The sequence below is a fragment of the Cervus canadensis genome, chromosome 1, assembly GCF_019320065.1.
Source record: "Cervus canadensis isolate Bull #8, Minnesota chromosome 1, ASM1932006v1, whole genome shotgun sequence".
Lineage (NCBI taxonomy): Eukaryota > Metazoa > Chordata > Mammalia > Artiodactyla > Cervidae > Cervus > Cervus canadensis.
In genome coordinates, this window is record NC_057386.1 from 49,727,568 (window position 1) to 49,750,912 (window position 23,345).

Below are 23,345 nucleotides of genomic sequence, written 5' to 3' on the forward strand. Positions count from 1 at the left end.
CAGTCTACGGGGTTACAAAGAGTTGGACATGACTTAGCGACTAAACAACAATCCCTTCTTCCAGCCTGATCTCCTGGACAGCTGCCCTGGTTTGAGTCTGGTCCTCTCCTGCACATGTTATCGTTTCCCCCCTCAGTGGCTGCCAAAGGCAAACACAAATGAAATGGTAACAGGGTAGCCACTGAAGCAAAACAGGTCACAGGAAAGAGATAATGCATTCAAGGACAAATAAAAGTCAACTGTAGCTGGGGCCAGAATGGGTAAGTAAAAAGTCCAGGAAAGTAGAGATGGTATCTCCTATTTTAATAGGGAATAGGCTTTTAAATTATTACCAACATGAAAACATACAACACATATACTTGTGTGGCTTTAATGTCCTCTCTGTTGTTTAGGTTGCTTGCACAAGTTGTGGATGCAACCTTCTGAAAAAATGCTTTAAAATGCAGAATAAACTGATGATGTTTAGGTAAAAGTAGCCTTGTTAAAACTGTACTTATAATGACTGGCTATGCAAGGCTGTGTGTGCATATAGACAAGACTAGAGGGAAAGGTATTTGGGAAATAAACAGCTGCAATGTTAGGATGGTTGAATTGCCTTACCCAGTCCCTAGAACTGAATGTGAAAGTGAAGTTGCTCAGTCGTGTCCGACTCTGCGATCCCATGGACTGAAGCCTGCAAGGCTCCTCAGTCCATGGGATTCTCCAGGCAAGAATACCGGAGTGGGCTGCCATTTCCTTCTCCAGGGGATCGTCCGGACCCAGGTATCAAACCCCGGTCTCCAGGGAGACAACTTTTACAGTCTGAGCCACCAAGGGAAGCCACCTAGAACTGAATAGATGTTTATTATTTGTTCAGTGAGTGAGAAGACTTGCTTTTCCATATATTGTAACTATGCTTATTTCCCTTTGTTAGTCAACCATTCAGAGGTAATGTTGCCTCTTTTTGACATTATTTTATTGATTCACCTGTTTTTTTCCCCCTTTGCCTAATGTAATTCTATCTCCAAAGAAAATTGGTGTAAACAGAAAATGTTGCAGAGACTAACATGGGACTTAGTAGACAGAAATGATAAAGGTCACTCCTGCATTTCTGATCTCCAAAACCAGGAGAAGTGTTTATAGATAAGCAGGAGACCTGATTTTTATTCATTAATCAGCCAAGTGTCCTTAGAGAAAATAACCCCCTAGGGCCTCAGTTGACAGATCTGTGAATGGGCTTAGACAGACGACCTCCTTCTGACCTTTCAGTTACTTTTATGTGTTAAATGTCGAGATAAAACATGTTGGGTCAATTAAGACACAGGAGCCCTGCAAAGAATTCATATTTGAAAACTTTATTTTCTCAAATGAGCACCAACACAGATCGGAAATATGACAGAAACAATGCACTTTTCTCTAATACTGAATCACTATGTACAAATACAGGAAATGGTGAAGACAAATTACTTGAAAATAATTTTCTTTGTTATTGAAGCAAAGTGACCTGAAAATGCCACTTAAAAAAAAAAAAAGATAAAAGAAAAACAAAACCCAACAAATACAGTTTGTAAACACAAGCATAAATAGGCAGAGTCTGTATTGAAAGATAGTCTCTGCAGGCTGGAAAAGGGAACTGACTCTCACTTTCACCCAAATGTTATACAAAAACATACGGGCAGGTAGAATTTGATAATATGAGAACGGCTTGTTTCTTCTTGGCTTTATCTTTCACTGCTGGCTGATTTCATGACGTTATCTTAATTTTAAATATTAAATATTAATATATCTCTTTCCTTGACCTAGACCACTAGCATGTTTTCTCATTTGAGGCAGACTCATTTTTTAAAAAAAAATATCTAAGTTGATTGTGTTCAATATTTGATTTCCCAGCCTCTTCCTGAACCTGAGGCAATGTGACCTTAAAAAAAAAAAAAAAAAAAAAAGCTATTTACCTACAAAATATGTGTATTATTTTATTGACATTCTTTTCAACCCAAACCAGTTTAATGTTTAACGTGATGTGGCTTCCACAACAACTGGAGCCCTGGGTCCATGATGAGTACACCCTCACATCTCAGTGAGGAACACAGCTGTGACTCTGCTGGGTCTTCACAAACAACAGATTTCCTTTACAGTCTGGAAAAGCTGAGCACACACAGACAGAGGAGCAAACACGCAACAGCTCTGAGCTCGGGAAAACAAACTCCTCGAGGGTTGTGCTGTTGGTCCACTCAGAAACAAAACCAGCAGAGAGAAAGGGAAGAAAAATCTCAAGTGCCCAAGGTGTAAACTGTATAGTGTCCCCCCAAAAAACAAAAACCAGAGGCACAATACAGTGCTTTACACACACACACACACACATGCACGCACGCACACACATACACGCACGCACAGGCACACACACACACACACACACTTACACAAACAATTAAAAACAAGACTCCCATCTGTTGGAAATTCTTCCAACAAGAGGAATCACTCTAAGTTGTTACTAAACTTATTTGATTCTATTTATTTTCTTTTCTGGCCAATAGTGGTGCAAGAAAATATTTCAATTCTCAACCTGGTAATGTACTGCAGAGTCAGTTCCATTGGGAAGAAATACAGAGGCACTGTTTCATTTATTGCCTCTGTCCAGACTAAAGTGATGGAGATCTTTTTTTTTTTTTCTTTCCTTTTCTTTTGCAAGAGTATATTGGTGATCACTGTTTCCCTTAAGATATACTTCAAGAAATGCAGAGGAAACTAGAGAATTTAAAAATGGAAATAAAAAGTGCTCTCAGGGGATCTGAGAAAACAGCACCAAATATATTATTTAAAAAATTAAATATTATTTACAAAAGTATATTTCACAAGCAACTGTTTCTTATATATCCTCTTGAAAATCTTTTATAAAGGGGACACCTGTCTTTCACACACTGATCCACCAGTAAAGATTGACTCTATCCTATCTCCGTCATCCTGTTGTCCGGGGAACTGGGCAGGCCCAGCTGATGTTCCGTGGACGCTGAGCTCGGCTGGGTTGGATACACATCAAATCAACCCATCAGCGGCCTGAGACTAATATCCCAGCGGGCTGGGTGTAATCCAGGGCCGCCCATGCCATATGACCTGGGGAGGCACAAGGGAGATGGAACTAGAATCTGCCGGCTGGACTTCAGCTGAAAAGGAAGGCAGCTGCTGGCTGAGGTCTAGCACGTCATGCCTTTTTCTTTTCCCCTTCTCCCTTTCCCTATTCTAGGCACCCCACCTAAGCTTTACCATCGAACTCCAGTTCCCCAAACCCACCAGGGGTGAACGGATGAGGTCTTTGGTTATGCTCTGAGTCCATAATTTGGTGAGGAAATTAAAAAATGAACCGACTGAGGCATCTCCCTCGCTCAGCTGCGGTCTCTCCGATGCTGCCAGACATTAGTAGACAAGCCATGAATGGAGCTCAAGTCATAAGAAGCACTTTTGGTTTTTCTTAGGGAAAGCCTAATGAGTTGGTTTTTTTTACCCTTGTCATTACGGAAAAACCAGCATTTTGTTCAGCTCTCTCGCACCATGTGCCCACTGGATGTTCAATGGATCGTAATTTAAATTAAAGCAAAACAAAACACCAGAACCCGGGTCTAACTGGAGCCTGCTCTGATCCATGCAAGAGTCAGAGGCCCCATCCCCAAGGGTGAACAGTGGCACTTCGGTCTCCTCTGCCCCTTTAACATTCTAGGGCACCTCACGTCCAGTTTCTATATGACCACGCTTGGTTTTTACACACCTACATGTTCCCCCCACCCTGACCCTGCCTGTTTTCTTTTCCTGGAAAGGATTATCAATAGCCAGGACATTCCCTGAGTAAAGGGGCTAATCAAAACACAGAAATGAGAGCCACTACCTTCAGCAGGGACGCAGAGGGGAATTTATGATTTCTGGGCTGGCAAACCAGCTTAGGAATGTGAAAGTTGAAAGTGATTTTTTTTTTTAATCGAGATCTTGGGCCTGGGAACCAGAGGAACTGTGTGTCTGGGATTGGAAATGAAAGACTTCTGAATCTCGGTCTGCTTTTTAGTAACAGTGGAGAGAACAACTTAATCTCCCAGGGTCACCAAAGCACCGAATGATGTGGGCCAAGAAGCTTTTGGGGAACCAAATTTGGTTTTGCAGAACCCTCTTTGTCTCGCAGAGGCTGCCTGCTGCTAAACGTGGGGCTACCTGGCTTTCCGTTAGCTCTTCGCCCAGCACTACCCGGGCAGGGCCATGCCCAGCTCAGGCCCCGCGTCACACCAGCAGCCCCCAGAGACACAAGAAGGCATTTCCACGACAGACTCACCCTCTCTGGGAATCTCGTTCCATTCTGAAAACATCCCGGGTTGGCTGCTTTAATCTTGCTTAACAATTTTACAGGTTCTCCTTCAACTCACTCTTTTGTGACTTTTAAGGTGAATTTTCCTATAGGATCAGCCTACTGGGAGAATGAGATGCTGAGAATTACCTAACATAACCTACACATATCTTAACAATGATAATATTTTCAGTCTAAGTAATGAAATTATCTCAGTTAAATGAGTTTCGGTCATGCACTGCGTACTGGCTAAGTTGCTGTAGAACAGACTTCACAGTGTTGATTAAATGCAACAAACTCCTCTCTCATGAGCCTCACAGGGATGCATTCCCCCACTTCCCTAATATAATGAACTTTGGATGGGGAGGTTGGGGGTGGGGTGTAACACTGGAATTTATAACTTGCCGTCTGACATCAAATCGAAGACCTTCCCGTTGCTGGATCACACGGACAGATTTCTCTCCACACAAAAACATTCAAGTACAAAGAGAACAAGTTAGGGGCATGAGGAATCTACCGGCCAGGGTATCACTAAACTCGAAGCCTTGGGACTTTGTTTTCCGCAACTACAATGATAGAGCTGGAGGAAAACACCCAAAAACTCATATGCATAAAGAACTGCTGTTTTCAGTGAAGCCAATGCATACCAAAAAAAAAAACGATGCACTTAACCTGTAACAGTTCAAACCTAAACTATTCCAGGCTCTGCCCCACCCCACCCCCACTTCCTTGCCACAGTGCTCTTCTCTTATGAAGGTTCAGAAAAAAAGGTCAGTCAGAATTGCTAACTGGTTCTACTTTTTTATTTTCTCTGGCCCAAGATCAAGGCCATTTCTGCAAGAGCTCCCCAACTGCACCTCCCCCCGGCTTTGTTCCCTGTTATCCTCAATCACTGATTTTTTTACTTGATTGCTGGTCAAAGCCTTTGGGATATTTGCATCTCGCGCACATTGCAAATGACAGTCCCCTCTCCTGTCACCTACAGGGGCTGAAGAGGCAGAGATCACCCAGAGGAGCAGTGAGGCATCAGAGTCATCAAAACCTTCCGGGCTTTTCCCAAGTCATCCCCTGCTGCCAGGACACACCACCCCCCACCAGCTCGGCCCGGGAGAACCAGGCCGGCCCCCTGCCCCACCAGTGACAATTAGGGGCCATCCGTCTTGTGCTCGCATTTGCTAACCTGGCACATTTGGTGTCAGGAACAGAAGCTTCTGATCAGAGAGAATGCAAGTCATGAGGTATTTTTTTTTCCTCTTTGTCCTCTTAGACAAGTCGATTATTTCAAGCCTAAGTTCCCAGGTCTCCAGGAGCAGCACAAGTCTGTTCCTACCTCTCCCCTCCCGTCCCCTGCCCACCCGGGACCCTCACACCCCCAGGCTGGGCCACTGTGCTCCTGACCCAGTGGCCTTCGGGCAGCTCTTCAAGGGCCCTGGGGCCTTCGTCAAAGTGGGCTGCCGCCATGCGGGCAGGCGTCTGTTCCTTTTTGTTGTTTTGTTTTTTCAGCCAACACTAGAACAGAGAGAGAAGCCAGGATCAACTCACAAACAGATACAAAGCAAAGAGACAGAGAGACAGCGGTTTAGAGGCCGGTCACCAGAAAGATGGCGTCAGGGTGGGAGAATGCCCCAGATGGCAAGGCCCCTAAATGGATGGAACCAAGTGTTCATCACTCTCTCACGCTTGGGTAGAATGTTCGGTTGGATGGCATTCGCGTGGACGCTGGGCTGGCTGGATGCTCTCCCCTCAGTCCCAGCCATTGTCTTTGATCATGTGTGCTAGCTCAATGATGTATTTGCCTTCTTTATATTTCTGGCTGCTTTCAAAGGCGTGTTCCTACGGAAACACAAAGGAAGAGAAGACATCCAATGACCAAAGATGCGCAGGTGACTTCTGGCTACAGGAGCAAAGGCAGGGCCAGTGACGGGCCTCGGGGCCTCTGAAGTCTGGCCCAGCCTCACCCAGACTCACGGAGAAGGCCCACCAGTCAAGCAGGCCATGTCCCCTTGGCTTAACTGCAGGACTGAGGCATCACCAGCGCTTTCTCCGTATTTGCAGTAGAATTTAAATATTTTTAAATTTAAGTATCCTAAATAGTTTCTCAGTATTTGCAGTAGAGTTCCTTTAGCATCTTTGCTCAAACGTCATCATCATCGCAGTAAGGTCTTTATTGAAAACCACAACCTCCCCTACAGCCATCCCCTTTGCCCCCTGTCTTTTCCTGCTTTACTTTTCTCCACAGCACTTAACCACATTCAAACATACAGTGTAACTTGTATCTATTTTGTGTCTGTCTGTCTTGGTCATTGTATATCTACTTTGTGTTTTGTCTGCCTTGTAAAATCTTATGGGCACTTAGCTTTTTATGTCAACCACAAATCCATCCTATGGAGGTATCCACAGAGTTTCTGTGTGTGTCACATTTTTATTATTTTTGGGGGCTGTGCCAAGCAGCTTCTGGAATCTTAGTTCCCCGACCAGGGATTGAATCTGGGCCCTCAGCAGTGAGACCACGGAATTCTAACCCCTGGCCCGCCAGGGAATGCCCACTGTGCCATTATTTTAAACCATGCTTGTTAGGCTTAGAGAAAAGACATTCAGGGAGAGGGACAAAGTGTACTGTATTGCCAAACAGGTCTCTCTTTTATTTCTTATCTTGCTATTTCCATGTCAGATGGCTTAAGTTTGTTTTTCCGTCACTGCCTTTCTCCAGGGAGCAAGGAGCTGTATGAACTGCAGGCTGAAGGACCTGCCAGCCCTTGAGCCCCACTCGGCTGCGAGGCCTCCAGAGGGCAAACCCATTACAAACCAGCTGGGAGGTGTCCATCTGAAACAGCACCGCAGGCTCTCCCAGCTAACAAGCCCCACGGAAATAAGCCCTGCGTCGGTGTGGCATCACGATGATATTCTATTTGCAGAAACAGATACTGAAAGCCATCTTGGTGTGGCCTCTAAAAACCAGTGGGTGTCAGGGTCATCAGATGGCGAAGCTTGATAGGCCCCCCAAATCGGGAAGGAGCCCCCCAAGTCGGGAAGGAGCTGAATCCTACTGCTGATAGGTGCTAGGCAGCAATGAACTGTATCTTCTGTTCTAGGGTGCAGGGGCTCTGGGTCTCAACACGAGTTCAGACTTGAGTCTCTCGTTCAGAGAGGAGTCATTCCACGTAGCAGAGAGGGGAGGGGTGTCGAGAGAAAATGCAAACACACCACACACACACACAAGAGCTGTGGGCTCAGCAGTAATTTCCCTGACACCTCCTTATTCCCCGGCTCTGTCTGCCTGAGTGTGATGTGTACACAACAGAGGAATATGGTTTAGGAATAAGACCTGTTGTTCCGTGGTAGGGTGTTCGGAATACAAAGGGAGGAAAGAAATAAAACTAGGAAAGTGACAGTGTGTCCCTATTTTAAAGAAGAAAAGAGAGAGGGAAAAGAAAGTCAATACGCCCACCCCTCAAGCCTCGAGACACTTGCAAAATGTCACAAGTGGACTCCAAGGGACAGAGCACTGGATCTGGAATTGACACAAACATCGCAGATTAAACCCCGCTCCTACTGCTTCCCAGCATCAAAAGCATTATCTAAGCATCTGACTTCCATTAACAGTTTGCAGAATTATAAACTTTCCACTTACAAAGTTGGGATAATTGCAAGTACTTCACAGGGTCATCGTAAGGGTCAGAAGGAATAATAGAATGAAAGGTTGGAGCACTGGGCCTGGTATGTGAGAGGGGATCAGGGAATGTTTGGGGAGATGGATGTTTCTCTGTTGTCCTGTCCAGCTGTTTTATAGTCACCTGCGGCTTTCCTCCCAAGTATCATGACTGTAAGCATCCTGAGAGAAAGGACTGGATCTCACTCACTTTTGTATCCAACACAAAGCTCTTAATAAATAAAGCTTTGTCAAAGGACTGGTTTTTTTGGTTTTTTTTTTGGCCACTCTGTGTGGCATGTGGGATCTTAGTTCCCCAAGCAGAGATCCAACCTGGGTCCCCTGCATTGCAGGGTGCATTCTTAACCGCTGGTCTGCCAGGGAAGTCCCCAGGACTTAATCATTTAACCCAAGGTAAGGAGACAAGCTAGCCAACTCAGGATTATTTTCTGTCTATAATCCAGCACATCTTCAAGGAATAAGATAATCAAGAAGTTGGGAAACAAAGAAGGGGCAGAACATTTCTGGATAATCAAAACCAGAACTGTGGCCCCCAGACCACAGAGGGGGCTAGTGGCCACACAGGGGAATCAGATCGGCCAAGGACCTTTCTCCCAGATGAACCTGTGGCTGAACCTTCTCAGCATCGTGACACAGTGTCTAGGTTTTTCCGTTCTCATTCTGAGCATTCCAAGGAAGACATGAAAGACAGAATCTAAAGGCTGTGCTCCTTCCCTGGAGACTCTACCTGCTGCAGTTTTTATGATCTGAGTATTTTTAAACTTTATTTCAACGGAATCATACTTTCATGGCTGGCTTCTCTTGCTCAATATATTTTTTTCCACACAGACTCATATTTTTAGAGCAGTTTTAGACTCATCGAAAAAAGGAGCAGGAGACACAGAGACACAGAGATTTCCCCTACGCTCCCTGCTCCCACATATGCAGAAGCTCCTCCACCAGCAAAGTCCTGCAGAGTGGTGTCTTTGCTGCCATCAACAAACCTACACGACACATCCTTAGCACTCTCCAGGAGGTCCTGACTGCTCCTTCAGGCTCCTTCCCAAGCAGGTCCTACGAGCCAGCCCCACACCAACCCTTTGGGACAACATGGAATAAAGTTCTCTCCCAGAAACAGGAAGACTGACTTTTAACAGCCCCACAATGACAGAGAGGACAGAGAAAAGCACTGTGAAAAGATCTACCGATAATAGCAGCAACAATAATAATAATACCAGTTGACTTGGACAGAACACACAAACTCCTCTCACCCTAGCAAGGCTCTGCACACTCTCCTAGCTGCCAAGGAGACATTACAACTATCTGTCGAGGGACTCCCCTGGCAGTCTAGGGGTTAAGACTGCACTTCCAGGGCAAGGAGTGTCGGTTCGATCCCTGGTCAGGGAACTAAGATGCCACATGCTGCATGGCATGGTCAAAAAATTAAAATGTTCTGGGGATGTTTACTGGAGCAAAGAGCTCTGCAGTCAGACCACTACCTGCACTCCTATTTTTCTTTGACCACCTAATGACTAGACAATATGGGACATACTATCACCCTGCCTAAGCCTCAGTTTCCTCATCTGTAAACTAGGGATTAAAATATGGCCCACACTCTAAGGATTCTGGGAAGAGTAAATAAAATAATGTATGCCTGGAACACAGCAAGGCGTCAGATGTTATGTGCCATTGTTATTACTACTAATACTATTACTACTGGGCTTCCCCGGTGGCTCAGATGGTAAAGCGTCTGCCTGCAGTGTGGGACACCCGGGTTCGATCCGTGGGTTGGAAAGATCCCCTGGAGAAGGAAATGGCAACCCACTCCAGTGCTCTTGCCTGGAAAATTCCATGGACTGAGGAGCCTGGTGGGCTACAGTCCATGGGGTCGCAAAGAGTCGGACACGACTGAGCAACTTCACTTTTCACTGTTACTACACTGAGAGGGTGTGTGACTGTGTGTCTGTGTGTGTCAGGAGCAGGTGAAGGATTGAGTAGGAAGAGTGGACTATCAATGAAAAGAGGACGCATGTGTGCCAGGAACTGCTCTTGGAACTCAGTTTCCCATCCTCGTTGAAGAGAATCCCACAAGGCCAGGGGAAGCAAGTGGGAGGCTGCATTCCAGTGTCCAACTCTGTTCGTTTCTTTACGGCACGCTCTCCACCAACCAGACCCCTCGGTACTTACATATTTCCAGCCCAGGGTGGTTTTGCAGTTTTCACAGTAAATGTCTGCGACGGCGTGCAGTCCTGTTAGCAACACGCGCTCTTCCGCCGGCCCGCAGCCCACATTAACTCTGTGCCAAGGGTGGGGAGAGAGAAAGAGGGGAGTCAGGCAAATGCCCATTGGTTTTTGGAGCTGAACTTCCAGCAAAAGATTAACTGAACATGGCTGCCCGAAGCGAAGCCAACGCTAAGAGCATCACCTCTAACGGAAACTAGTAGCAATCTCCAAAAGGTAGCCACGTGGAAACATCTCCACTGAGTTGTCTGTCAGATCTGAAAGTTCTGATTCAGTGAGTCGACTCAAAACAGTCTTTATGGTTGAGACTTTGCTTAGAATTTTTCTTTCTTCAGAGCTTTTCTTAACAGGTGCTTTTAGGCTTGTGATTTAAGGGGGCAAATGGACAACCACACTGAAGCCCACAGCCTGAGCATAGCTTCCTGAGGACGGACCATGGCCGGAGATGTCAATCATGACAGCAGAGTCCTGTCCTCATCAGGGACCAGTGAGCCCCATCTATCAGCTACCTAAACTCCTTCACGGAGAACCTATTATTTCAAGCTGAACATGCTAGATTTCCATTTTCACAGTTCATCAGGCTTGCTTTCCCAGAGAAAGCTGTAAACGATGCTGAGGGCTGTGGCAGACCGTACGAGGGGACAGGGGCTCTTGGCTAACTCCACTTTACAAAGCCTCCTCCAGCCTCAGTCCTCCAGTGGATCCTGGGGTCTTCTGTTCATCCTCCTTTCTTCCTCAGAGACACGTCTCAGTTCTAGTTCTGAGACCTTCGTGGTCAGGCTTCAGAAGAAGCACGCCAGCTTCTCTGCTAGGAGACTACAGCCCTCTCTGCTTACTGGAATACTGCCTACATTATTTTTAGCCCAAGATGATGCCCCTCCCCCCACCACCACCACCACCAAATTCCCCAAGGATGACTGGCTAACATGTGTGGTTAAATAATGCCCCACAGGGTTGTGTGTATGTGTGTGTGTGTCAGAGAGGACAGGTTCCACTGTGTCATCATCATGGAGTGTTGCGTTTCCCCATCCCTCAAAATTTGCACCAAACAATGGATGTACCATTCAGAGACACTCACACTGAGTTAAAGAGGTAAGCTCGTCCTTGACTTCCTTGGAACGACTGAAATGCAAGAAGACAAATCGATGGTTAGAGATCCATTTCACCCACCCGGGGGGAAACCAACCCCAAAGCACAACAATCATGACCTTGCAGGACTGACAGAGCTAAAAGGGAGCAGTGAGGCAGCTAACTGTCCAGCTGGCAGATGGCACGGTGGGAGGAGGAGAAGGCAGAACAAACAAAGCTACGGAACCCGGGTCAGCCCACACTTGGATTGGCAAGGAGACAGCATTAATCCACATTGGCCTTTCCTGGACCCATTTGCTTTTGGCCATCTGTGCTGCCCACAGCTTTCCTCAAGGCGGCCAGGGTACGGCAAGAGGCACAAGTACCTCTCCCTGCCCTCTTGGGTACAACCCCCAGGAGACAGCAAAGAATTCCCAAGGTAAGACTGAACCACCAAACCCACACTTCTCACTGGTCTTACTTTCCTGGAGACCCTAATTGCTCTAACAGTCACTGTCTTCCTAAATGCAGCATGGAGGACTTTCCTGGTGGCCCAGTGGTTAAGAATTCACCGTCCAATGCAGGGCACACAGGTTCAGTCCCTGGTTGGGGAACTAAGATCCCACACGCTGTGCAGCCAAACAAACCAACCAACCTGCACTGCAGGAGTTCTCTCTCTCTGAGGTGTAAGGCAACTTGATCTCCAGGTCATAGGAATGCCCACTAAAGGGTAATCCCACTTTAACTTCTAGCTTAAATAGGAGCTGGACTGCACGGAGATCAAACCAGTCATTCCTAAAGGAAATCGACTCTGAATATTCATTGGAAAGACTGATCCTGGGAAAGATTGAGGGCAGGAGAAGAGGGGGAGACAGAGGATGAGATGGTTGGACAGCATCACTGACTCAACGGACATGAGTCTAAGCAAATTCCAGGAGATAGTGAAGGACATGGAAGCCTGGCAGGCTGCAGTCCATGGGGCCACAAAGAGTTGGACACAACTCAGTAACTGAACAAAAACAACAACAAATAGGAGCTTCTTTCTTCTGGCTGGAGGATGGCAGGGACTGGGAGAAACCGGAGCCTGAAAGCTCACCCTGCAATACTTCCTCTAACACGGGCCCTGTCCATGTTCTCCTCCTCTGGTTACACTGGAATGTCTGGTTGACATGAGCCAGCCATGTCCCACACTGCTGCCTGCATTTTTAATGTGGCTTGACAACTGTACCCTGAATTAAACATCCTCGTCTGCTCTGAAGACCACTCAGAAAGAAACAACCAAACAAAATAAGGGACTTTCCCATGACCTCTGTTATTCAGTGGCTGGAGAGATCCAGGGCTGACTGGTTAACAGATGACCAGAGGGTAGGAGAGAACCAGACAGGACACAGATCACTGCGTCCATGACAGCTGCCGTCAGAAGCAATGGACTTTAGGGATCGGGGCCGGCCAGCCACAGATCTGTCTTTGGGGCAGCTGGATGGTTGGCTGCCTCCAATGTGCAAATACGCCAGAAGCCTTGGCTCCCAGGTGCAGCTCCGAGGAGCAAGCAGGTGTTCCCCAGCTGCTGCTCAGGCAAAACCAGCTCTCTTTCCTTTGGGGCCTGAAGCATCTCCGGGGAATATATGAGCTCTAGGCTAGAATTAAGCATGAATCCCAGTGTTACAGCCTCGAGACCTGGAACCTGGAAGTCCATGCCACGTGTTCAGATGAGACAATGTCTCAGACCATACATTTGGCCAACCAGTTAGTTCAGTCTTGCAGCACACAGACACCCAAGCGCCACCAGGATAGCAAAAGTTTCACCATCTGGTCCCACCACCCCCTGCAGTCTCTTCTCTTGCTCCTCTGCCACTGTGTCTTTTGCTCTAGTCGGGCCAAACCATGTGCAATTCCTGGAACTTGCATTTCACCAACTTTGCCCACGATCCTCCCTAAGACGGGGAGGTTCCTTCACTTGACCAGTCTCAAGCCTCAGCTCAGCCTCCTCTCTTTCGTAAGGTTTTCTCTGACCTCCCCAAGAAGAGGCACCCCCTGGTACCCATGGACGGGACTCGTTTTGCTCACCACCTGTTCCTTTTTTCTTAGCTCTCAGCATACTTGATTTCAACTGCCTGTCTAACTAACTCCCTCACTAGACTGTGAGCTCCCTGAAGATATGAACCGTGTCTTCAATGTCTCTCTGAACCCGCAACATATAGCATGAAAAATCTGGCATCATTTACAAAATATTTATCCCATGAGTCAATTGCCTCTTCCTTAAAAAAAACAAACAAACAAACAAAAAAAAAAAACGCTGCTTCTGTGCTTTAAGATGTCAATAATGAGACTGATGTTATAAAAATAGGATCTTTAAACAGTAGGATCCTTGTAATGTTTTATAATGGGACAGAGTAGCCCAAAGAGGTTCATTTACACCCAAGTACTTAATAATGTAAAGATAACGTTATGCATTTTTCCTTTGCAAAAAACATCCCAAACTATCTTAACAAAAAGTTGCTGACAAAATACTGACTTGGCAATATTTTTTTTTAAAACACACACTAAATCTGCCCCTTCAAAGTAAAGGCAACATTTTGACAGGGAATGGAAATGTAACACCTTTTCCAAAGAAACTTGTACTACAGAGAGAACTGGTATTTAGCAATGCTTTCATTTTATATGATCTTTGTAGCTCAAAATTGAAATGCCTGTACAAAAAAACTAATTCAAAATGGAGGCTATTAAGAAAAAAAAAAAGCGGGAGAAAATCTTTGACTTTGCATTAGAAAAGATTTCTTAGATACTACGTCAGCAATACAATTTATAAAGGGAAAAAACTCCTAATTTCATCAAAATTTCAAACTTGTGCTCTGAAAAACACTGTGTAGAAACAAATCATAGACTGGGAGAAAATATCTACATATTGCTTTTTTAACAAAGGATTTGTATCTAAAATATATAAAGAGCCCTCAAAATTCAATAATAAAATAAGAAATCCAATTTTAAAATGGGCAAAAGATTTGAAGAGACTTCACCAAAGATAAGCAGATGGGACAGGCCCATGAAAAGATGCTGGACATCACTAGCCACTAGGGCAATGCAAATGAAAAACAACTGACATACCCCTATGAGAACGGTCCAAAAAAAATTTTTTTTAACTGACAAAACTAAGTGCTCTCAAGGACACTGCAAAATGGCCAAGTCTGGACAAGCATTTGGCAGTTTCAATTACCCAAATGTAATGAAAACCTATGTTAATACACGTAACAACATGGATGAGCTTGAAATGCTTTAGGCTAAAAAGATCAGTGGTTGCCAGAGGTTATGGGTAAGGGGTGAGTTTGACTACAAAGGAGTAACATGGGAGATGGAATTATTTTCTCATCTTGATTTTGGTGGTGCGTAAGACTATGCATGTGTCAAAACTCATTGGACTTTTAAAAAATTATTTTTACCTACAGTAAAATATACTCTTGCTAGTGAAATCCAATAGAATCTTCCCCAATCAGGATTTGAACCCAAGCCCCTAGCAGTGAAAGTGCCAAGTCCTAACCACTGAACCACCAGGGAATTCCCGCAAATATTCCATTTGAATCTACCTGTCTCTGTAAAGAAGTTTTCAGCAAGGGCAATAGTTAGAATGAAGTACCGAAGGGCACTGTCTTTGGACACACCTCTGAATTACTGAGGGCTTCCCTGGTGGCTCAGATGGTAAAGAATCTGCCTGCAGTGCACGAGACCTGGGTTTGATTCCTGGTTCAGGAAGATGCTTGGAGAAGGAAACGGCTACCCATTCCAGTATTCTGGCCTGCAGAATTCCACGGACAGAGGAGCCTGGCGGGTCCCAGTCCATGGGCTCAGAGTCAGAAACGACTGAGCGACTAACACTTTCACTTTCTGAATTACTGAATCAGAAAGTGATAAACGAAGATTTTTTTTCCCCTGAAAAGAGAGCATATTCAATCATATATACCTTCAATAAAATAAGATTAAAAAGTTATAATTGTGTTACTTTTTCTTCCATCCTTTTAAATTGCATAAATTATTAAAAATTTCTAGTAAATGTTTATAATGTACAAATTAGCAACCCCATGTAAACCATTTATAAATAAATAGACACATTAGGAGTACACGCTCAAAACACTTTCCTGGTAGGGGTATGTGACTTTAAATGCTCAGAGGTGACTGTTCTTGGGGTTCTCAGGCAGGGCCTAAGAGTGGCTTTCTCTCATCAGTGTTTTATAGTTTTCTATATACACAGGTCTGTTGTTTCTTTAGGTAGATTTATTCCTAAGTATTTTATTCTTTTTGTTGCAACGGTGAATGGAACTGTTTCCTTAATTTCTTTCTGTTTTCTCATTTTAGCATATAGGAATGCAAGAATAAATCAATTTTTAAAAATCATGTGAAAAGTAAAAAAAAAAAAAAAAAGAGAGTGGCTTTCTCTAGCCTGACACACATTCGAATTCCTAGACAGTGGGGTGGGGGAGGGCACATGAAGAAGAGTCTTCCATCAGGCCCAGGGGTGCCTCCCAGGGCGACCCCGGCTCCTCCAGGTGTCTTCTCCGAGGGTGTACTGGCAGAGGCCCACGCTCTGCGAAGGGTGCTGAACCCATCAGGTGCCGATACCCACAGCGGCACCCCACTAGCGACAGCATCGATGAGCCTGTCTCCCCAGCTCTGCACCCGGGACCAGCTGAGCCTCTGAGGACAAGGGAGATTCTGCAAGCTCTTCCGCCATGGCTTCCACGCTGGGCCGCTGCCAAGCCAACATTTATGATGAGAAAAACATTCACGGAGAACAACAGGCATCTTGCAAATAGACACAGACAAGAATAGCCCGGCTGGGTCGCTGTATCCTGTGGGGCCCGGCCCAGCCTGGCACGACCAGGCGCGGCCCGGCGCTCCCTTGAGGGAGGGTGGAACGGAAGGTGGGGAGACAGAAAGCCAGCGCAGGGAGCAATCAGAACGCAGCAAGCAGGATTTCAGACCAGGAGAGCCCGAACAGACGGTCAGACACATTTGTTTGCTATCATGACTGCCAGGCAACAAGGCAGCTCTTTTCCATGTTGTATATCAACCAAGGCTGGTATTCAGGACTCCAGGAAAGGGTTTTTTTTGGTTGTTGTTGTTGTTTTTTTAAAAAATTACCCCAAACTTTTCTTCTGTCCTTTAAAGGAAAGTTATAGTTTCAGGCCCAGCCCTTCTAGCCAGCTCAAAGGAACGGAAAGGCTTTGAGTTTCCTGTTTGGTAGCCAAAACCACTGATTTCTGGCCCCTTTGAAAGTCTGGAAGGCAGCAATTCCTTTCAAAAGCAGGAGGACCATTGAAAAACGAATATTTGTCGGGGGAGGTGGCAACAGAGCAAACATGCGGATTCCTCCTTCTCTCGAACAGGTTCAGGCATGAAGTCCTCCTCACATAAAGAGGGCCTCTCAGTCGCCTTTCTCTGGGAAGGTCACTCATCGTCAACTGAGTTCACGCCCCAGGAGGTGCCCAGGGATGAGGCAGGCAGAGGCCCACCTGATTACTCAGCTCTAACAACTGGGAGCTAGTCCTGGGGTATCCGCACATGATAAGAGGATCTCATCTTGGCTCAGAAATTCAGGATAAAATCCTGGCTTTACAACTTCAACTTACTAGCTCTACTTGACTTTGGGAGAATTATCTACCCTCTGGGCTTCCACATCTTTTACACCTGTGGATGGAAAATGTGCCCACGTCCTAAGTTGTTGAGAACAAGAAGTAAAACAAGGTAAACCAAGTGCAGAGGGAAAAGGAGATCAGTTCTCCACCTTCCCTCTTTGGCTTTTTCAGAAGCCTGCAGAAGAGAGAAGAAAAAGTTGACTCTGTCTGGTTCTTCAAAATCCATAAAAATATAGGGATAGCCCTGCAGCTGCTGATGACCCTTACCAGTTACAATAATACGAACCTTTTAAAGTACCGTCCATAGGCACAATGTCCATCACATGGGCTTTGAAGATATGGGACTGCCAGAGTTGGAGCCTTGGCGTGGCCATGTATTCACGATGCTACTAACTGGGTCAAGCCAATTTACTTCTCTGAGAGTAAACTTCCTCATCTATAAAATGCACACAGTAAAATTGTATTCACACTCACACCAGATTTGTATAAGAAATAAATAATACTGTGTACGCTTCATGGCATGATAGATACCATAAAAGTCACCATGAACAAACAAACAAAAAAAAAGTCACCATGAACGTATACAATTCAGGGGCTCTTGGTATATTCACAAGGTTATGCAACCATCACCACTATCTAATTCCAGAACATCTTCACACCCCACAAAGAAATCTTGCATCATTATCAGTCACCTTCCATTTCCTTTGTCCCTGGCAACCACAAACCTACTTTCTATATTTACGGATTTGCTCATGGTATTATATGCTGTACTCTGTACCTTGTCGGGGAGAAGGTAACAGAGGTATTAGATAAAGACACAATAAAGGATAAGTAAAACTCCTCCCTTGGGGTGTGGGCTGAACACCCCACCTCAAGATTCTCCTGGGGAAGGTCAGGTCAGTCCTTTTTCCTTTCTCATTCCTTTCTGCATCCAAGCCTGGTGGAGTTTGCTATTCAGGGTCAAAGTAAACCACAGGCTCCATTCCAAAGAGCTGAAACCCAAGCAAAATAACCTTGTCTGAATTTCACCCTTGAGGAAGCATATGGAGAAAGTGGGAAGGGTGATAATAAAGAACAATGAAAATGATGAAAACTTCCACAATTAGAACCCGAGTGCAGTTTAAAGACTGAGCAATTAGCTAAGAGGAAAGACAATCAAAGGGGATTTCTTCCATTTTCTTTGCAATAAGGAGGAAGTGGACCGATACGGAAATAAGAGAGACTTGGGTTCATTATAAGGGAAGAATTTCCTGACTATGTAAGACTTCCACACTGGGACACAGGTCACCAGGAAAGATTAGGAAAGCATAAAGCCATTTGTATGTGTTTATGGTTTATAGAAAGTTTTCACACATCTGTCTGGAGGTCTGCATGGGGTAAAAAGCCACGTGTGTGCTGCCTAGGGGCAGAAGCTTGGCTCCCTCTGAGCTCTGGGAGGTCGCCACTCACCCTCCCGTTCCTGAACCAGATGAAGGGAGGGGCAGGGAAGGGACTGGCTCTAGAGGAGGAAATATCTGCAGTGTGGAGTCATGAAATTCCAAGGGCATGGCAGCATACATGATACAACAAACTGAATGGCAAAAACAAAAGGTGGTGTGGGGCCTGGGTGCCACATTTTATTGCTGAAACGTGGAGGCTTCAGGATCTAAGTTACTTAATGATCAGACCTTCCAAATTCAGCAGATGCCGGCAGCTCCCTACAACCTGTTCTCCTCCTTTCTCTCCACAGAGAAGTCCTGGGACACTTGCATTCTCCACAAGGATACAGAGGAGGGGGTTTCTATGATCAGACAAGCCCCTATCCTCTACAGAAGAAAGCCTGTATGTCTGCTGGGTGGGGGAGCGGCTTCTGAGACAGAGAGTGAACAGGTGGAATCAGGATGCAATGGCAGCCAGAGCCAACAGGGAAGTCTCATTAAAGCTGGGCCCTTTGCAATTCAAATATAAAACTGAAACTTCTGGAGGGGGGACTTCCCTGACAGTCCAGTGGTTAAGACTCTGTACCCCCAGTTCGATCCTGGGTTGGGGAACTAAGATTCCACGTGCTGCACAGTGTCACCTAAAAAATAAATAGATAAAAATAAAATTTCTAAGGGGGCTAAAATAATGGAGCTCAAATTTCTCTCAAAACCATCAGGCCCTTTCACTCTTGAGTGTATATCTGAAAAATAAAACACTAATTCAAAAAGATATGTGCACACCCCTCCCTACCTGCAGTGTTCACAGCAGCATTATTTATCATTGTCAAAGTACAGAAGCAACCTAAATGTCCATCAACAAATGAATGGATAAAGAAGATGTTTTATATATGTGTGTGTGTGTGTGTGTGTGTGTATATGTATATGTATATATATATATATATATGTAATGGAATACTACTCAGCCAGAAAAAAATTATGAAATTTTGCCATTTGCAGAAAGATGGATGGACTTTTATTCTGTAAATCAGACAAAGAAAGACAGATACTGTATGATATCATTTATATGTGGAATCAAACTAGTGAATAAAACAGAAGAAGCAAATTCACAGACATAGAGAACAAACTAGTGGTTACTGGTGGGAAGAGGAATGCGGGGAAGGGCAGTATAGGGGAGAGGGATTTTTTTTTTAAAGGTTTATTTTGAGATCATATGAAATCATGTGTGTGAAACTTTTTCAGGCCTTTAAAAACAATTTACTACAAGCCCCTGAAGTTAAAGACTCTCAAGGCAAGACTTCCCCTGCAACCAGTCCAGACAGAAACGGTTCCTGCAAGACTGAAGCCACATGCTATGGGGCGGGGGTGGGGGGAGGGGGGGCGCGGGGGGAGTTGATTTCTAAATATCTTCTAACAAGTAATCATGATAGTGAAATTGGAGACAGTTTATAGATGTGAAGTGAAAGTCGATCAGTCGTGTCTGACTTTTTTTGACCCCATGCAGTTCATGGAATTCTCTAGGCCAGACTGCTGGAGTGGGGTAGTCATTCCCTTCTCCAGGGGATCATCCCAACCCAGGGATCGAATCTGTGTCTCCTACATTGCAGGCGGATTCTTTACCACTTAGCCCCCGGGGAAGCCCAAATTGAGATGCTCATTAAAATAAACTGGAAATGGTGAAATAATAATAGTCGTGGCTTATATTTATATGGTGCTTACTATATGCTATACAGGGCTTCCCTGGTGGCTCAGCCGGTAAAGAATCCGCTTGCAATGCAGGAGACCTGGGTTCGATCCCTGGGTTGGCAAGATCTCCTGGAGAAGGGGACGGCTACCCACTCCAGTATTGCGGCCTGGAAAATTCCATGGACCATACAGTCCATGGGGTTGCAAGGAGTTGGACATGACTAAGCGACTTTCACTGGAGAAGGGAATGGCAATCCACTCCAGTATTCTTGCCTGGAGGATTCTACAGACAGAGGAGCCTACAGTCCGTGGGGTTGCAGAGAGTTGGACAGGACTGAGCAACTAAGCCAACATATTCCAGACAGGATTCAAACTGTTTTACATAAGCCAGGTAATTTAATCCTGTCAACAATCTAATGAGGGAGGTACTTTCATCCATCCTGTTTTACAGATGAGGAAAGCAAGACAAAGAAAGGTTAAGACATATGCCAACATAGGGTCAAATACCAACACATGCCAGTGACCCCAGGCAGTCTGGCTCCAAAATCTAAGCAAGAATGAAGATGGGATGACAAGGGTGCTGTCCAAGTGACTTCCTAAAAGAAAGGAGCTCAACAGAATTAGACTAATACTGACATATTTAAAGATCTTTCACATATGTTCATTGATTTACCTCCAAAACAACAGAGGAGGAATCTGAGGTCCAGAACTGTTCAAGTGACTTACCCAGTTTCCCAAAGCTTGTAACTCAAGGTCAATACATAAACCTACAGCTTCTGACTCCAGGTCCCAAGATTTTTCTAGAATGTGTTCACTTGGAAAATCTGTCTCTTTGAAGAAGAAGGATGGATCAAGCTGTCAAAACTGATGAAAGTCTCTTAAGCTATTCACCCTCCTCTGCTCTGATTCCATATTTACTCAGCAACTGCCTAAATTTAATTCAATCGCTCAGTGGGTTTACCTTCAAGGAAGATAACACACATCTAAGCTTTTGGGATTATCTGTTCCACTGTAAATTAATTAGAATTCTGGTCTACCAATTAGCTTCCTGTGAGTTATGTTAGGATGAATCACTTCACCAGGGCTTGGTCACTCTTGGGAGAATGGATAAAATTTAATTTGTAAACTTAACAATGCTTAAGGCTGATTAAGGGCCACCAAGAGAATGCTCTCTGCAACCTAGCCTGAAACCAGCCCTCCCAGGTAACAACTGAATGAATGATTCTCATTTCACAACCCATGGAAAAAGAAAATCAATGAAGCCCTTAAAAATCCACTCCCTTCTTTTTGGGTACATGGACTTCATGACGCAGAATGAGCAGAGAAGCTGAAAGAATGCTTTGGGGAGCTTTCAAAAAAAGAAATAACAAATTACAGTCCGTAGGAATCTCATGAAGTGGACTGCAGGTTAGGTATAGTGGCAAAAGGCCTCCACAGTCACGGAGGATCTCCAAACAAAACAAAATATACGTATGACTTTATCCAGTTTTAGTTTCAGAGACCACTGGGCTTTGAGGAGCCGGGGTCAACCACTCACCTGACGCATGGCTCTTGTCCACGTTTCCACCAAAGATTGAAGTGTGCTCAGTCGTGTCCGACTCTCTGCGACCCCATGGACTGTATCCTGCCAGGTTCCTCTGTCCATGGGATTTCCCAGCAAGAATACTGGAGTGGGTTGCCATTTCCTCCTCCAGGGGACCTTCCTGACCGAGGGATCGAGACCCGCCTGCGTCTCTTCTTGTCTCCTTGCATTGACCGGCAGACTCAACCACTGCGCCACCTGGGAAGCCCTATTTCCACCAAACTTCTGCCTAAATACTTTCAGGGATAGTGAAAGTATTTCACCCTGCCTCCCGAGGAAGCCCATTCTGCTGCCAGTCGCTCTGATATTCCTTAATCTTTACACCCTTTGGTGCCAAAAAATACTTCTGGTTAGAGCTTTATGTCGTGGTTTCCTTCCACGGGCTAAGCTTCTCCCAGTTTAGCAGATGAACTAGATTCAAATCCCATTTCTGGCATTTTCTCTATTGTGTGTTCTTGAAGATGCTCCCCTTTCTGGTCTCGAGTTCCTCACCTGTCAAATGGGGTAACAGTACCCACCTCGCAGAGAGTAAAGTGACTGGCATAAGCCAGGCCCTTGAAAAGTGGTAGCATCCTTCAAATTTCCTGTACGCGGCATGGTTTTACCCTCACAGAGTCTCTCACTGTCTTCTTAACCTGATTTTTTCATTTCATCTTAGGGGTTCCTGAACTCCCCTTTCCTCTCCTGGAAATGCTAATCAAAGCACAAGGACTTGCTTCACCAGTCAGGTTGTTCACACAAACTAAAGCAGGCTGAGTAAATGGTCTTCCCTGCCAGGCCACAGGTCCATTACCAGACTTTCCTCCCATGAGCGTATTAGCATCTATCTACATTTAACCTCCAAATCCATGCATCCCCAGGGACTGGGCTTAGTCAGGAGCAGAGTTAAATGAAATAGTTATGAAGGAAGAGACAATGTTATTTAAAAGGGTTTGAAGAAATCACAGCCAGCGAGCTCTTATGAAAAAGACTCAAGGATACAAATATTAGAAAGATCTGTGCATTACGTGCTTGCCAAAGTGCAAAAGCTGGGCAGTGGAGATTCTCAGTATTCTGTCTAGAGGCAGAACACGAGCGGGTCAGAACAACCAGCCGGCCTGCTCCCAGCCCCAGCCAGGCAAGGCTTCATCATCTGCCTCCAACTCCATGCCTTCCTCATGCAGAGCCCTGCCCCTCTGCACTGGGAGTTGCATCATCTGTGAAATGAGGGGGTTGACTGAGGTTTCTTGCAAGGGTGAATATTCCATGAGTCCATATTCTCCAGAGAGTAGACGCCTTGCACAGTAAATGAATATTTCTGAGTCAGAACCTCTTTTCTGGTGTTCTTTCAACTTCCTGTTTATCTGGATAAAAGGTCTTTTCTGCTCATCAGCTGGTCTATCTTATCTAATTCCTTGATAAGACTCATCCTCAAGACTTAGAGACTTAAATCCCTGCCACATATTCTGGTGCTCAACCTTCTTCCCTGGCCAACAGAAAAACCTAAGGCACACTGAAATATCAGGCACTGGAAAATCATCTCCTGGGCAAAGAGATTTTCCCACAGTAACATAGTCTATGATATTTTAAAAATAGGAGACATGGGGTGGGGTAAGAGCTAACTGTTCAATAATATAGATATGGCTGAGGGCTTCCCTGGTGGCTCAGTGGTAAAGAAGCTGCCTGCAAAAAAAAAAAAAAAGAATCTGCCTGCCAATGCAGGAGACATAGGTTTGGTCCCTGGTCCAGGAAGATCCCACATGCCGCAGAGCAACTAAGGCCACATGCCACA

The 23,345-nt window shown here is 45.3% G+C and overlaps 1 protein-coding gene across 6 annotated transcripts in view; it reads right to left on the reverse strand.

Moving 5' to 3' along the window:
- Nucleotides 1-23,345, reverse strand: part of YPEL2 (yippee like 2) — an 87,308-nt gene that overhangs the window by 21,482 nt on the left and 42,481 nt on the right. For 5 of the 6 annotated variants that reach the window (XM_043482713.1, XM_043482705.1, XM_043482689.1 and 2 more), the window contains exons 3-4: nucleotides 11,272-11,315; nucleotides 10,140-10,248 (exon numbers count right to left, since the gene is read on the reverse strand). In XM_043482713.1, the coding sequence (XP_043338648.1) occupies nucleotides 10,140-10,248; nucleotides 11,272-11,315 (153 nt within the window). Of the gene's footprint in view, nucleotides 1-1,318; nucleotides 6,137-10,139; nucleotides 10,249-11,271; nucleotides 11,316-23,345 lie in introns of those variants that run through there. The other variant, XM_043482696.1, reaches the window with a different exon arrangement.